The sequence below is a fragment of the Poecilia formosa genome, unplaced genomic scaffold (assembly GCF_000485575.1).
Source record: "Poecilia formosa unplaced genomic scaffold, Poecilia_formosa-5.1.2 Scaffold105, whole genome shotgun sequence".
NCBI classification, from domain to species: Eukaryota; Metazoa; Chordata; class Actinopteri; order Cyprinodontiformes; family Poeciliidae; genus Poecilia; species Poecilia formosa.
The window spans coordinates 191,335-206,722 of NW_006800044.1; the positions used below are offsets into that span (position 1 = coordinate 191,335).

Sequence of the window (15,388 nt, forward strand, 5' to 3'; positions counted from 1 at the left end):
GTCCTGATGGAGGATGAACCATTGCCCTGGTTGAGTCGTTTTGCAGCCAATAGCCAATAACATGTTTCCCTGTGTTTAATGTCATCCTCTGCCCATCTTCTCCAGTCATGTTTAGGAAATCATGTTTAGGAAATGATGTTGCTGTCATCATGTGAATGGTGTGTTCGGGGTGATATGAAGAGTTGGCAATTACTAATCAAGTAATTTCTTAAGCCAATTGGTTATGTCTTTATAATATTTTAGGAGTATAAGAGTAAATGAATTGATTTCAAATGCAGACCAAAGTTTCCAGCTTCTCTCATTTTCTTCCCATTTCATATGTTCACTATTAATTTGCTAGTCATGGATTTAACGTGACAAAATTTGAAAAGGGTTACAGGATGTGATTACTTTTACAAAGCACAATGTCATTTCTGTGTTTGTATACGGCATGTTTTAAATACATCAAACAAATAACTTGCGTACAAACTGTAATCAGGTATATATTTATTCAGTGATCAGGTAGGAATACACATTTGCAAAAGATTGGGGGAAGTATACCAAATCAGGTGTAGTGTTTCTTTTTTTTTCCCTTCCACTAGATGGAGATGTTGGACAAGAGTAAGCCATTTGGTTCAATAACAGCAAAGAGAACAATAGAGAACCAAATCCCCAGGAAACAACACAAACTGCAATGACAATCAGGAGGAAGCGGTGAAGTATGGCAATCAGGGCTGCAAACAAAGAAACCTCTCTTCTTCCTGTATAAGAGAGAAAAAACACACGCATATACGTCACACTGTACAACTGTTTTATTCATTCACATTTTTCCACAGGAAATGGGTTCATAATTTACCTGTGTACCAGTGGCCTCTATCAACACAGAAGCAGCTTCTCTACAGGCCACTGCAGCAGAAAAGAAAATTGCAGTCAAAGTGGCATTGGAGGAAGGGAATTTATTTCCACTCAAGCACAGCAGAGACTACAAGCAGTTCTTCTGAGAATTCAATTCTCCCGTGCACATATGTAAGAGCAAGTGCTACTACTTAGGGTTATTTTCTTGTGTTTCTCAAGGTGAAATAACTAAAGAAGAGGAAGTGGGGGGCGGGGGGACTCCGATGGTCTAACTTGAGGCTAGGACACTAAACTAAAGACAAGTTCTCAAATTAATATTGCACCCAGATGAGTCTTAAGTGTCCTTGGATGACAAGCAGAGATTGGATTGCAAGCTTGGTAGCTTTTGATGGCTATGCCTGTCAGCCTCACCTGCTTTTTAATCAGTAATTACCATAGGGGATTCTCTAGCATTTCTTAATTAAATTGAGCCAAATGCAATTAAAAACCACACACTCATTCCTTTAAAAGGGGCTCTGTGGAGTCCTTGTTTAGTTCATGCTGTTAAGAGAGTAAGCGGTTGAATAGTTGTAGCATCGTCCCCTTCTCTCGCCGATCTCTGCTTGATTATTTCACCGGTCAAATTAAGTTGAAAGTTTGGATAATAGAGCGGAAAAATTGCATCGCACGCCTTAACTAAAGAGGTTAAAGACAATGAACGAGAAGGTGAAGTTATTTTGTTCAAAACACAAGAGCCGGCGTGAGAAGCACTGTGATGTAAACATGCAACATGTTGCGACTTGTAAATGTATTTCCTCCTTGAACTTTTTTCCTTTTGGATTTTCTCATGTGACAGCCTCAAGTTCTCAGTGTGTTATTTAGGGATTTTATTGATGGACTAACATTACGAAGTGGACATACAAATAAAAAAACTGAAAAGTGTGAGTTGCATTTGTTTTTCGTAACCCTTCCAAATACGTTGAAGCATTGCTTTTCACAGCAGTTGAAGAATATCTTTACCCGCTTTTCAGTTATGCTTTGAAATTTTGCATTCACTTGTGCTGTTTCATCTCATGAAATCCCAATGAAATAGCAGTGGCAAGAGTAAAAAAATACCTTTTTGCAAGGCGCTGTCTGAAAGGACTGCAGATATTACAACATTTTTGCCACAAAAATGTTGCAGAATGTTTAAAATACTCACCACCTAGAGAAGTCGTCGGCACTCCAAGAGCCAATCACAGCTGAGAAATCACTTGTAATTTTCCCATCTGCTGTCTTCATGTCATCTTTGGAGTTATTGTTGTAGTTGCCGCAGGCACCACAAATTTCGCCAGACAGGTTACCATCAACAGTGACAGTGACCTTCTGTGACATAGAATAGATGACCTGCACGCCTGAGGGCCCCTTAATAACCACACTCCTGTTTGAGATTTGGACTGACAACTCATTTGTCACTTTGCTGGGCAGGGACACCTTTCGGCCATTTACCTGGAGAATATAATGAATAGGAAAAAATAAGAGGAAAAGATGTAAAAAAAAAAAAAAAACTAAAAGAAAGATCCTCAAAATTGTTTCTGCTTTAAAAGGTTCATGGTTTAAACTCCTCACCCAGGTTACATGCTCATTGTTCACTACTACAGTAGTGTCTTTAAAAAACACATACAAAGTGGCAACAGCGAGAGGCGCATTCTTTCTGCAAAGCCTCACATCCACAACCACACGGAACCATCGATTACTGGTCTCGTTGCAAAGAGATGCCAAGTCAAAAGCCCCTTGTGCTACTATTTTTCCAGACATGCCATCAAAGGAGCTCAGCTCTCCAGCCGGACTGATGTTGCAGTGGCCCTGTATGACATGACAACCTCTGACCCCGTCTCTCACGGCGCAGACCTCTCCACTGGTGCAGAGCAGCTTTTCACATGCAACCTTCCCGGAGGCCTGGCACTCACATTTGGAGCTGCAGTCTTTGTCCACTACAGTTTGACCCACCTGAAACACAGTTTAGGGATAGTAAAATCCCAATTCCACTGCGAGCTTTGGCACAAAAATAAAATGTACGAGTAATTTCTTGTCCGCCAGATTTAGCAGATGTTAAGTCTCTCTCAAAGTTTACCATCAGGTACTTGTTGTTGTGCACACACCCACAGTTTTCAAGTGGAACACATTGAACGCCATCAGAAACAAAGCCCGCATCACACTGGCATCCTTCAAAGCAGCTTTCAGAGCAAGTGACTTGCTGAAGGAAGCTGGCGCATGTCCCTTTGCAGGTGTCCGCACACACTTCGTAGTGACTGTGTGGAGGGCAGGAAACAGCTGCAAGAAAACAAAATGTGCCTTTTAATAACAAATTGTAGGTAGCTCGGACAGGCAGGTAAAATGCTGCTGTGTGACCTACGACAGAAAGAGGAGCTTCTCCATGGCTGGATTTGAATTCCTGCACCCTGGCAGGCCAGTGCGTAGGCCTGTATGCCGTCGCACAGCGTATCCTTGTTGCCATCAGTTGCACAGACATCGAACACACAATTAGACACATATGAGGCAGGATCGACTTTGCTGTGGCAGGCTTTGAAAGGCCCATTAGGTGCACTGATGATGCCGCAGGAGTCTGGTTTTCCATACAAAGCAGCCTTCGCTGGTTCACACGAAGGACATTGGCCTCCACAGCCGCCGCAGATGTATCCAGGAAGGTCCACCACCCAAGCCTCCCCAAAGGCAGTGACGTCACTGGTTTGTTTCCCACCAGGAAGCATAAAATCATCACCACCTTTGTTGTTGTAGTTGCCGCACAGACCACACATCCTACCCTGGTATGTAGAGGGAACGACCACCTCAACATAGTACACGGTGTCATAGAGGACTTTGAGCCCAAACGCTGTTCGGATCACTATATTGCGACCTTCCTGAGTGACCGTCAGGCTGCCTTCTTCCAGTGAGAGAGGCAGGTTAAGCAATTCGTCATTCACCTGTACACACAAGTTAGAGAAAACATTGTGATCACTGCGAAGACTGTGCTGAAAAGGCTAAAGTCCTGTCCTCATAAACATTTTATATTTGTAGAAGATAAGTTTTCTGCTACACTTGAAAATCCTGTCCAAAAGCAAACTAAAAAAAAATAAAAATGAAAAAAAAGAAGCTTAACAAAAAGAAAAAGATTTTTGAACATTTACTCTGTTTTTCTGTACAGGACATCACAATAACGTGTTTGTATTTCAAATATTGTTTATGAAATTAATTTAAAATTGACTCTTTTGCCCAAGTACATTTTGAGCAAAAGAGATGCTCCTGAACTTTTTTCTTCTGAGTTTTGGTATCATTAAAGTTATATTTTTTCATCAACATTGCAACACTTTCCCTTGGAATCTCAGAGAAAATGTGGACAGAGTTTAATAAAACCAGAGAAAAAGTATCTTTAACAAACTTTGTAGCAAGTGCAAACAAATGCAAACCGGATAAAATGCTCAAACTCACAATGACTTTCCATGGCAGGCGCTGCTGAATGTATATCACATAACCATAGACTGTCACTGCAACTGAATTGGTTACAGCCACTTTTCCATTTCCGTACTTCTCGTTGCCCTGGGTGACAGTGAATGGTGTGAGCTGACCTTTGTCATCATCGCAAACTTTCGCCAGCACATAGATGCAGGTACCCTGGAAGTCAAACCTCCGACCATCAAAGGAAGTGTAATGAGGGTCACCGGAAGCAACGCACTTTGCTTCACCCTCGGGATGGCATCCTTTCACACCGTTTAGGAGCTTACAGACTTCTCCTTTACGGCACTTCTCCTCCTGGCAGGTTACAGCCCCATTCTCTCCACAGGTGCACTTCTCCATGCACTTGTCTTCAGGGTAAAACGCCTCGCCTTTCTTGTAGTACTGACCACCATAAGAGCATCCACACTCTCCCACTGGCACACAAGTCTCCCCGCTTAGCAGATAGCCTTGGTCACACTCACAGGCTTCTGCACAGCGCCTGTGGCAGGTGGCGAAAGAGGTTAAGCTAGCACAGGTGGTTGGGCAACCCGTGGCACATAGGGTGTAATGGCTGTTAGCAGGGCACTTCATTGCTGCAGGACAGAAGAAAAACACCCAGAATAAAAGTGACATACATACTTGAAACAATGCTTAAAGTGCATGTTTCATATTGTATGTAAAAATCTTGAAAGTATGAAACACATGTAAAACACAGTAACCTTGTCCACTGTTTTGGCTACCTTGCGCTAACTTGCGTTCTCCCAGGCTATTTCAAATATTTCTCAATTTTAGTCTCGGAAATTAATTTAATCATGGTGAGCTACAAGCCTCTACGCAAGTGGACAGGAAATGTTGTACAAAAAAATATATATATATACCCTAATATAGAAGAAGAAAAAACGTTAACGTCAAACTTACGGCAGAACTTATTTGTTCTCCAGGAGTGGATTGTGATTCCTCTGCTCTGACACTCAGACACATACACCTCCACTGCATCACAAACTGAGCCTTGATGACCATGGTACTGACAAACATCATAAACACAGTCCTCCAGGTAAGGAGTGGGGTCCACATGACTGTGACACTCTCTGAAGGGCCCTGCTTTATCAGCAATGATACCACAGTACTCGGCAGCTTCATAGACTTTCTTCTGTGAGTCTGAGCAGGCCTGGCACCACGGCCCTTGGCAGACAGATGAGCAGCCAGGTGTGAGGCCCACCTGCCAGCTCTCCCCGAGCCTGGTCCCATCAGGGGCGGTCTGTCCACTAGGCATGGACAGGTCGTCCTGAGCCTTGCCGTTGTAGTTGCCACACAGACCGCAAACCACGCCCTGGTAGGTGCTGGGCAGAGAGATGGTCACCGTGCTTCTCCAGTCAAAGCTCACGGTGATACCAGCCACTGTCTCCAATACGGCTGTACGGCCACTTTGAAACACAGTCAGCTCATTATTGTAATCCAGAGGCAGCGAAGCAAGCTGCCCATTCAGCTGAAGAGCAGAGAATGGGGGTGGGGGGTATTTTTAGGAGATTATACATTTAATAATTCTGCACACCTCGCTGATCTATTCTAATGTGCAGTTAAATCTTAGTTTAATTAAGACTGTCTGGATTAAATTTTTAATATGTGATTAAATATATATACAGTAGAGCATGAGGGATGAGGAAATTAGCACAGATACAAAGGAAATTATCATCCACTCATTCGAATCAGATGGGTTTTTATTTTCAGTGAAACGACTGCAAAGCTGTGTCCTAATTCTTATCCCTCCACAAATGTGCAGAAAAGCAGATTACTCCTATTGCTATTAATACAATATCCACATGCTTTATTATTCATACCGCTTCATCAATACTCACCAAGACCTTGTAGGGGTACTCTTTGCTGATGATGAGAGTGGCGCCATGAATGGAAATCTTGACAGTCTTGGTGTAGGACACTGCCTTGCTTCCCCGGTTGTCATTCTGCACAGTCACATTAAAGGGCACCAGCCCGGCGTGCTGGGAGCACAGTCCAGCCAGCTGATACTCGCACGTGCCCTGGAAGTCGTACTTGCGACCATCAAAGGTACGATAGTGTGGGTCACCCGAGGCTGTACACTGGCCGTAGCTGACGGGCCTGCAGGCACGCTCTCCATCGATTACGGTGCATTTCTCATTGGAAGAGCAGGAGGCGTCACTGCACGTCACCATGCCCAGAGTTGTGTCACACGTACACAGGCGACCGCAAGTCTCATCAGCCCAGAACTGCTGGCCCGGCTTGAAGTAGCGGCCCTGATATGAGCATCCGCATGTTTTGGCAGGCACACACACACCAGCGCTGAGAACATAACCCGTGTCACACACACAGGCCTCCACACACGTGCCGCTGCACATCTGCTTTTCCTCGGGGAACGGGCAGGACGGCTGACAGGGGCTGGCACATTCTTCGTAGTGGCTGTGCCTTTGACAGTTCATGGCTGGATGTAAATAAAATGTTCCAATGACAGGAAGAAGGATGAGAAGATGCTAAATAGTTAACCACGATCTTCAGCAGAAGAATTTTTAAACTTACGACAGCCAAACGTCTTTCTCCAGTTCTTGATTATTATTCCATCTTCTCGACACTGTTGATTATAGGAGTCTAGTGCCTGGCACAGCATCTTTTTGTCTCCTTTATTTAAACACATGTCATACACGCAGCTGTTCATGAAGGCCTGAGGGTCTAACTTATCTTTACATTTCTGGAACACATTATTTGTCTGTGCTGTTAGGGCCCCACAGAAAGCCTGAGTCTGGTAGAGTTTCTTGTCGTTATCGTCGCAGGTAGGGCAGTTTTTCTCACATGTATCCCAGCAGGGATTGTCCTTGTCCTGATCAGGCGTTTGCCAACTCTTTCCCCACTCAATCACTGAAGAGACAGCTTGGCCAGTACGGTTCTGGAGCTCATCTCCACTGTTGCCATTGAAGTTGCCACACAGGCCACAGACACTGCCGTAGTAGCTGCTGGGAAGCTTGATGACAATGTACCAGTTCCAGTCATAGGTGACAACTAGACCAAAATCTGTCTGTAGCTCAGCGGTGTTCCCTCTTTGAAAGACAGTCACTTCACCGTCACCCAGCTGAACAGGAAGATTCACCAGCTCACCATCCACCTGAAAAGCAAATACCAGAATAATACTCATACCACTCACAGAGAAACTAGGCAGGTGAATCAGTCAGGAGGTTAAAATCTCACCGTAATTTGACCAACTTGGCTCTTTCGAATTGTAATGGCATACCCATACACAAGCACATCGACCTCCCTGACATAAGAAACCGCTGTGTTGCCTCGATTGTCGTTCCTTTCGTTTACAGAGAATGGAACAAGACCGTCTAGAGTCCCACAGGTTTTGGAGATAACATATTTGCAGGTTCCTTGGAAGTCAAAGTTGTACCCATCAAAGGTGTGGTAGTGCGGGTCACCCCAGGCCCAGCAGGTGCCAGTGAACTTGGGGACACAGAGAGCCTCGCCCTTCTCAACACGACATAATTCTTGGACACGACAATTAGCATCTTTGCAGGGATCTGAAAGAGGCAATCGAGATTAAGTTCCAGTGGCTTTCAAAAGTATTCATACTCCTTGAAATTGTTCACATATTTGCTACGTTGTGATCTCAACCTTGCTGTTCTAGTTTGTCCCACAAGTTGGCATAACCTTCACCTACAATGCTAAAAATTTTTTAGGATATGTCTCTACCATCTTTGGGCATTTAGAAAGAAAAGCAATCACTTCGTCTTTGGTTCAAGCTCAATCAGATTGGGTAAAGACTGCCTATACACATCATTTTTCAGATCTTACAATATTTTTCATTGGATTCAAGTCTAGACTTTTACTAGACTAAGCTAACCCATATGTAGGGTTAGCTTAGTCTTAACTTAAAAAAAAAAGACACTCATGCAGAGAAAGTATGACGAGAGGGGAAAAAAAAATGTGCTGAGAGATTTAATGAGGTAACATTTCAAAAGTCTTAACTTTTTTGCAGGCTCTAACAGGTTGTACTTCATGACTGACTTGCATTAAGCACCATCAATACTTCCATTAACTCTTACCAGCCTTCCTCGAGATGCAGAAGAAAACCATCCCCACAGCATAATACTGTCATCATCTTGTTTTACCATGGGGATGGTGTGTTTAAGATTATGCAATGTTTTAAATGTATACTAAACAGTTCACTTTTAGTTCTATGGGATCAGAGCACCTTTAAATTGCAGACTAAGCTCTATTTTTCTCTTTTCGTCTTTTCTTTATTTAATATTTTTATTACAATGGCTTGTGTATTGCCACTATAGTGAGAATGCTAGATTGGAGAGCCCAATATTTTTAAAACATCATTTTCCATGAACTCAACAATTATGTCTGTCACATAATGTCTCCACTACATACATCAACATTTCTGGTTGTAATATGTCAACATACAAAATATCCCAGGGGTCTGAATAAATGTGTAATAACCAATAAATAGAAAATATATTTTTAAAATGAAACATTATTGTTACTTTATTTCCCACTTCACCACATTAGGTAATGTCAGTAAATATGTTGTAGTGTTTGCATCTTACCTGTGTTGTGGCATGCCCGGATTCCGTTCTTGACCATGCATTTAGTGTCTTTAGGACATGAATATTTTTCACAGACAAGGCCTGTTGCAGGATTACAGGTGCACTTTGTGTTACAGTCCTCTTCATATATGATTTCACCAGGCTGATAAATAAAAAAAAAGAAAATAATGGATTTAAATCCCTTCAAGGGCAAATTAAAACAAGTTTCAGATAAAAAATAACTTTTTTTGCAGATTACATCTTAATATAAATAGCTAAAATCCTGCTCCTTTGTGTGAAGCAAATGGACCTCACATGTAGGCTAATTTTCATAAATTATAGTCTTATGCAGGTTTACTGAAAGAGTTGCTGAACTGTACTTTGTATGTTTTTCCGTTTTCATAGCAGCCACATTCAGTTTCGTTGACACACGTCTGTCCGTTGAAGAGGAAGCCGGTGTCACATTCACAGCCTTCTGTGCAGCCGGTGGGGCACTCGACGATTTCCGTGAGGCCAGGGCAGGAAGTAGAGCAGGTTTCAGCACACAGTTCATAGTGACTGTTGGAAAAGCATTTCATGGCTAAAGAAGAAAAACAGTTAAAATTAAAAACTTGTGATAAAAAAAAAATACATTTTTTTTTATGTAGGACGCAATAATATGACAATAAGAAAACCTACGGCAGAAGGATGGAGTTCTCCAGTTTTTGACATCCACTCCTGCCAAGTGACAGTTATAAGCATAGGCTGCTACGCTGTCACAAAGCACATTTCCTTCTCCGTTGGAGGCACACAAATCAAACACACAGTCATCAAAGTACAGCTGTGGGTCAATTTTACTGTGGCAGGCTACAAAAGGTCCATTGGCTGCTGCAATGATACCACAGTAACTGGGCTTTGAAAACACAGCTTTGTGAGCTGCATCGCAGTTTGGGCATTTATCCCCCTCACAGCCATTTTCACACACTACATTGGGAATGGTGATTTTCCATGATGTTCCAAACACGTTGACGTTGTTGGTGACTTGATGGTTGGCCATCTGGAAGTCATCGTTTTTGTCTCCGTTGAAGTTGCCGCATAGCCCGCAGACTTTGCCACGGTAATTACCCGGTACTGTGACCGTCACATGGTAGACCAGATCATATGTGACCACCAGTTCAAAATCTGTTGCAATGACATAATTTCTGCCCTCCTTATAAACTTTAACTGCTCCATCGTTAAGATTGACAGGGAGGTTGTTAAACTCTCCATTTACCTGAAATACACAGGATTTATATTACATTGTAGAAAAAAATATACATTCAAATAATAATAATAATAAAAAATCATTACTTACCAATACTCCAAACATTTTGTTTCTCATTATGAGGGTGAAGCCATAGACCTCCACTGCAACCAGCCTGGTGACGGAAACTTTTTTCTTTCCCCTCATTCGGTCCCACTGCACATTCTCCACCTGAACTGAAAAGGCCTTGAGGTGGGTCCCCTCCACGCCACAACTTTTAGACAGCGTATATGTGCAGGTGCCTTGGAAATCAAATTTCCTCCCATCAAATGAAAGGTAGTGGGGATCACCAGAAGCTCGGCAAACACCCTTACCGACTGGGTGACATTTTTGAACTCCATTCTCTATCATACACTTCTCGTTAGGGCCACATGAGAAGTTTTTGCACTCAACCTGAGTGAAAGACACACATGAAACAGTGTTTGCAGATCCAGCAAGGTAAATTAATTAATTGTGCCTTGGTAAAGATTTCATGTGGTTTTAGATTTTCTTTTTCTTTTTCTGTTTTTTCAGAAGGGAACATTTAAAAAAGTATAATGTGCAATTGCATTCATCTCCTTTTACTCTCAAACCCCTACTCATTTTGCCTTTAGAAGTCTCTTAATTATATGTTCCAATGAATTCAGTATGAATCCAGATATTTAGTGAAGGCCTCGGTGGATTACTAGAGAACATTAGAGAACGAACTGCAAGTTTGAATCTCTGGATGCGTAAAGCTGGTAGATCCATGCACTAAAATACTTGCAGCTGCAATTGCAGCAAAACGTGGTTCTACAAATTATTGACTCAAGATTTCTTTTTACTTTATCTTGACTTTATCTTGATAATATAGTTTGTGGTTCTTAATCAGTTACAAAAGTATATATGAACAATTTTGCAAGGGACAGGATATTTACTGTCATTCATTACCTCGCCATCTTGTGTGCATTTGCACTCTAGCTGACACTGCCCATTGGGGTAAAACACCTCGCCTATTCTGTAGTACCGGTCGTTGTGGACGCATCCACACTGTGAGAAGGGGACGCAGAGATTTCCACTGAGGATGTAATCTTCATCACAGGCACAACCCTCCTCACAGACATCCTCACAGCCCTGAGGAGGAGCAAGACTGCCACATGTTGCAGGACACGCAGTTGCACAGATTTCATAGTGGCTGTTTTTGGGACATTTCACGGCTGCAAGCAAAGCACAGACGGCAAAAAAAAAATAAAAAAAAGAAAAAGAAATCATTCGCTGTTGTCATTGCAAAAAAGTACACAGAAAAGTATGCAATTGTTATTTCTATTGTTGACGCATTTCTCACCACAGAACTGACTGGTCCTCCAGCTGTGAACCTTAGCCCCCACTTCTTGGCAGGCAGATGTGTATGATGTAATAGCCTGACAGAGTACGTCCTTCCTGCCTTTATACAGGCACACATCATAGACACAGTCCTCAAAGTAGTCAGCTGGATCCACCTTTGAATGACACTCTCGGAACGGCCCTTCAGGGTCTCGGATTATCCCACAAAAATCTTTCTTCTCATACTGAATCTTGTCTGTAATGTCACAAGTGGGACATACCCCTTTACAGCCCTCGACACAGCCTGGGATTTCGGCCACTCTCCAGCTTGTACCAAAGTCTGCCGGCTTGACAGGTGTGTTGCCATCCTTAGGGGTTAGATCATCTTCGGGTTTGCCATTGTAGTTGCCACAAAGACCACACACAGCTCCCATGTAGTTGCTCGGCAACGTCACAAATGCAGCACTTTGCCAGTTAAAAGTGACTTTTAGGCCAAAATCAGTGGTGACAACAGCATACCATCCACTTTTATGCACAGATATCTGCCCATCATTGATGTTAATAGGAAGGTTAACTAGCTCGTTATTTACCTAAAAGAGAGAAAGCTTAGTTGTACTCTTGTGCAATAAAACAAACAAAAAAAAAATTTAAAGGTAGAATCAAAACTCACATATAATTTTTATGGATATCTTACCAAAATCAAGTCTTTGTGTGTATTTGTTATGACAATGCTGGTAGAGTAGACATTGATCTGTACTAACTTAGTATAGGAAACCACCTTGCTGCCTCTGTGATCATTTTGCACCAGCACTTCAAAGGGAACCAACTCTGGGTCTTTTGAGCACAGTGCAGCCAGTTGGTACACACATGTGCCCTGAAAATCAAACCGCTTCTTATCAAAGGTCAAATAATGGGGATCACCGGTGGCATGGCAGGTACTATGGGACAATGCTTGACATCTTCTTATCCCATTCACCAAATTGCATTGCTGCCCTGGTCCACAGCCCTTATCCTGGCACTCTACACGCCTGCTTCCAGGAACACATTTACACCATCGCTTGCATTTCTGGTCAGCCCAGAATGCTTCGCCTGCAGGAATGTAGTGACCCTCATAGGTGCAGCCACACTTAGCGGCAGGCACACACTCGTCTCCACTTAGAACAAAGCCATTATCACAGGTGCAGGTCTCCACACAAGGACGTTTGCATTTAGAGGGTGCAGTTGGGTCAGAACAAGTAGCTGGGCAGGCGTTTCCACAGATCTCATAGTGACTGTTCGCTGGACATTTGGCAGCTGTGTGGAGAAACAGCAGAGTAAACATCATTAGATTAAGTTAAATAATGGATTGTGAATATCCAAATAAACTTTGTTGTTTACTTTGCATGAAAGCACTTACGGCATTTTGCCATCTTCCTCCAATCTTCAACCTGGATTCCAGCATCCTGACAGGCTTCAGTGTAGGCCTCAAGAGCTTTGCAAAGGAGTTGACGAAGGCCACCTCCCATGCATAAATCAAATTTACAATTTTCCAGGTAAGCTTGTGGGTCTATGACTGGATGACACTTGCTAAATGGACCATTTTGTTTTTCAATGAGTCCACAATACAAGTCACTCCCATACTTCTTCATCAAGGAACTGCTGCAGGTGCCACATCCACCTATGCAATCATCTAAGCACTTAGGATCAGGCTCCAATCCGGGAACCTTCCAGCTGCTCCCAAAGGCCACAGCCCCGCCTGCCTGAGCGCCAGAGGGGGTGGTGAAATCATCAGCGGGGCTGCCGTTAAAATTACCACAGAGTCCGCAGGTTTTACCAGCAAAGCTGCTGGACAGATTGACCACAAGATTGTGATCCCAGTCATAACGGACAGAGAGGCCAAAGTCAGTCTCTATAACTGCAGAGCGGCCACACTGAAACAGATTCAGTTTGCCGTTGTTCAAGACTATAGGCAAGGACCACAAAGTGTTGTCAATCTGCACAATGAAAAAAATACAAATTATATGAATTTAACAAAACACAGCTGACACATTATAATATGGATAAAAACAAAACAAAACAAAAAAAAAACCCTTACCCTAACACGACCTTTTTCAGATCGAACTACTGCGATAGTGACATCATAGACTTTAACTATGACCAGGCCAACGTACGATACTTTGCGGCTTCCTCTGTTCTCATTCTGGGCAAGGACTTCAAAGGCTGGGAGTTTGCTGTTACTTTCACAGTTTTTAGCAATGACATATGTGCAGGTACCCATAAAGTCAAAACGCCGTCCATCAAAAGTACGATAGTGAGGATCTCCCATGGCCCAGCAGGTACTATGCTGTGGTGTCACTGGTTTAGTCACACACAATGGAAACCCGCCACTCATTTCACAGACCTCATTGGGACTACAAGTAATGCTACTGCACGATAAAGAGCCTACAGAAAAAAAATAAATTTACAATTACTTATATGATATGTTTGAGAAAAAAGGATTTCTGGTCAGCTTTAGTTTGTGCAACTTACCTGAATTCCCTTCCTCTATACAGTGTCCAACAGAACCATAGCCATTCATTTGACTGACTCCAATGCTATAGAGCCCAAAGCTAGAACCAGAGCTGGACACGGTGTGGACACTGTTGCCAGAGATTTGTTTGTAGGACATCTCTGCCCACGAAAAATCTGTCCCAGCAACCTTTTTCCATTGTACGTCTAGTGGTAGATTTTTGTTGTCCAATTGAAGTCTGGCTGTTGCACTGGTTTCTGTCACAATAAGGGCTTTGTTGTCAAAACTTTCAAGAGCTTCTAATGAATAAGAAGAGCAGAAGCGGTCTACGGGCAGGATTGTCATTAAAAACGGATCATACACTTGGAAAAAACTATATGTATTGCCGTTAAAAAGCATCAGAACCTGGATGCCATGATCAGACTGAATGGAGAGTGTTTCAGGGTGCTTTAATTTGATCTCCTTCGTCTTGCCTCTGGAGAGACTAAAGGCATTCTTGCCTTTACCGTCGTTAATGCTGACTTGGGTGGCTTGGGAGGCCTGAAGAAAAACAGAGTCATAGTTCTTCTGGAAGCTCAGAGAAGACAAGACGAAGCTGGTTCCCCAACTGCTCACTGGTAAAAGCTGCTCATAAACGTGGTTGCATTTAGAGAAATGAAGGTAGCAAGTGTGTCCCGAGAACACGGCAACAGGACGCTGGGAAGAAACCTGACTACCAGACAGGTCATATGTGCTCTGAAGCTGAACACTCTCATACGGCTCAAGATCTATAACCAACTTTTTGCCCTTTTTGAAGACACGTCCCTGAAAGGTGATTGTCGCTTCAGGGAATATCTCCACCCGGTTTTTGTCTTTGCCGTTTGTCACAGCAAACTCTTTGCTAGTGCTGTGGGACCCTTTGGGAGGAGTGAGGATGAAATATTCTTTCCCCCACGCAGTGGTTGGATATATGACAGAGGTGTCAGCTGTGTAGTGCTTACAGTTGAAGGAGGTTACAGACACATCTGCCGACGCGTCAACCTGAACAGTTTTGTAGGACTTTTCACTGTTGTACATCTCAACACCTGTAGGGACACTGACAGTGACCCTTTCCCCGGCTTTAAGGGTCTTTTCCTCTTTGAACTTCAAGAGAGGCACCTGCACGGTCACTTTGGTGTTGGCTTGAACAGCTGTAATGTACAGCTGAAAACGAGGACTGTCATAGCCTTTTACATAATTCTCCATAAATGACAGGACAAACTCCCTTCCTGTCCACAGAGCATGAGATGGACCTGAGTGATACGGGATGAAAATGGGTGAAAAGATGGAGAAACGCTTTAACGTCAAAAGATTTTTCAAGTCGCTTCAAAAAACAATGAGCTACACACAACTGAGTTTCACAGGTTTTTGTGTGTTAAAAAATATGTGATAAAAGCATTAGGAAATTAATGAGACTATTGGTACCACAGTGATCAAAGGATTCACAGAGAGGCAGTTATGTAAGAAAATATGTAA

General features: G+C 42.9%; 1 protein-coding gene across 1 annotated transcript in view; it reads right to left on the minus strand.

The window, feature by feature from the left end:
- Positions 1-469: 469 nt before the first annotated feature.
- Positions 470-15,388, minus strand: part of fcgbp (Fc gamma binding protein) — a 15,530-nt gene continuing 611 nt past the window's right edge. The window contains exons 3-23 of the mRNA XM_007559498.2: positions 13,915-15,165; positions 13,481-13,827; positions 12,803-13,379; positions 12,101-12,699; positions 11,429-11,996; positions 11,035-11,300; positions 10,177-10,518; positions 9,522-10,095; positions 9,224-9,423; positions 8,865-9,006; positions 7,501-7,829; positions 6,838-7,417; positions 6,144-6,742; positions 5,206-5,773; positions 4,282-4,880; positions 3,209-3,776; positions 2,927-3,126; positions 2,422-2,802; positions 2,015-2,301; positions 836-885; positions 470-740 (exon numbers count right to left, since the gene is read on the minus strand). Of these exons, the coding sequence (XP_007559560.1) occupies positions 876-885; positions 2,015-2,301; positions 2,422-2,802; positions 2,927-3,126; positions 3,209-3,776; positions 4,282-4,880; positions 5,206-5,773; positions 6,144-6,742; positions 6,838-7,417; positions 7,501-7,829; positions 8,865-9,006; positions 9,224-9,423; positions 9,522-10,095; positions 10,177-10,518; positions 11,035-11,300; positions 11,429-11,996; positions 12,101-12,699; positions 12,803-13,379; positions 13,481-13,827; positions 13,915-15,165 (8,987 nt within the window). The 3' untranslated portion in view covers positions 470-740; positions 836-875. The remainder of the gene's footprint in view (positions 741-835; positions 886-2,014; positions 2,302-2,421; positions 2,803-2,926; positions 3,127-3,208; positions 3,777-4,281; positions 4,881-5,205; positions 5,774-6,143; positions 6,743-6,837; positions 7,418-7,500; positions 7,830-8,864; positions 9,007-9,223; positions 9,424-9,521; positions 10,096-10,176; positions 10,519-11,034; positions 11,301-11,428; positions 11,997-12,100; positions 12,700-12,802; positions 13,380-13,480; positions 13,828-13,914; positions 15,166-15,388) is intronic.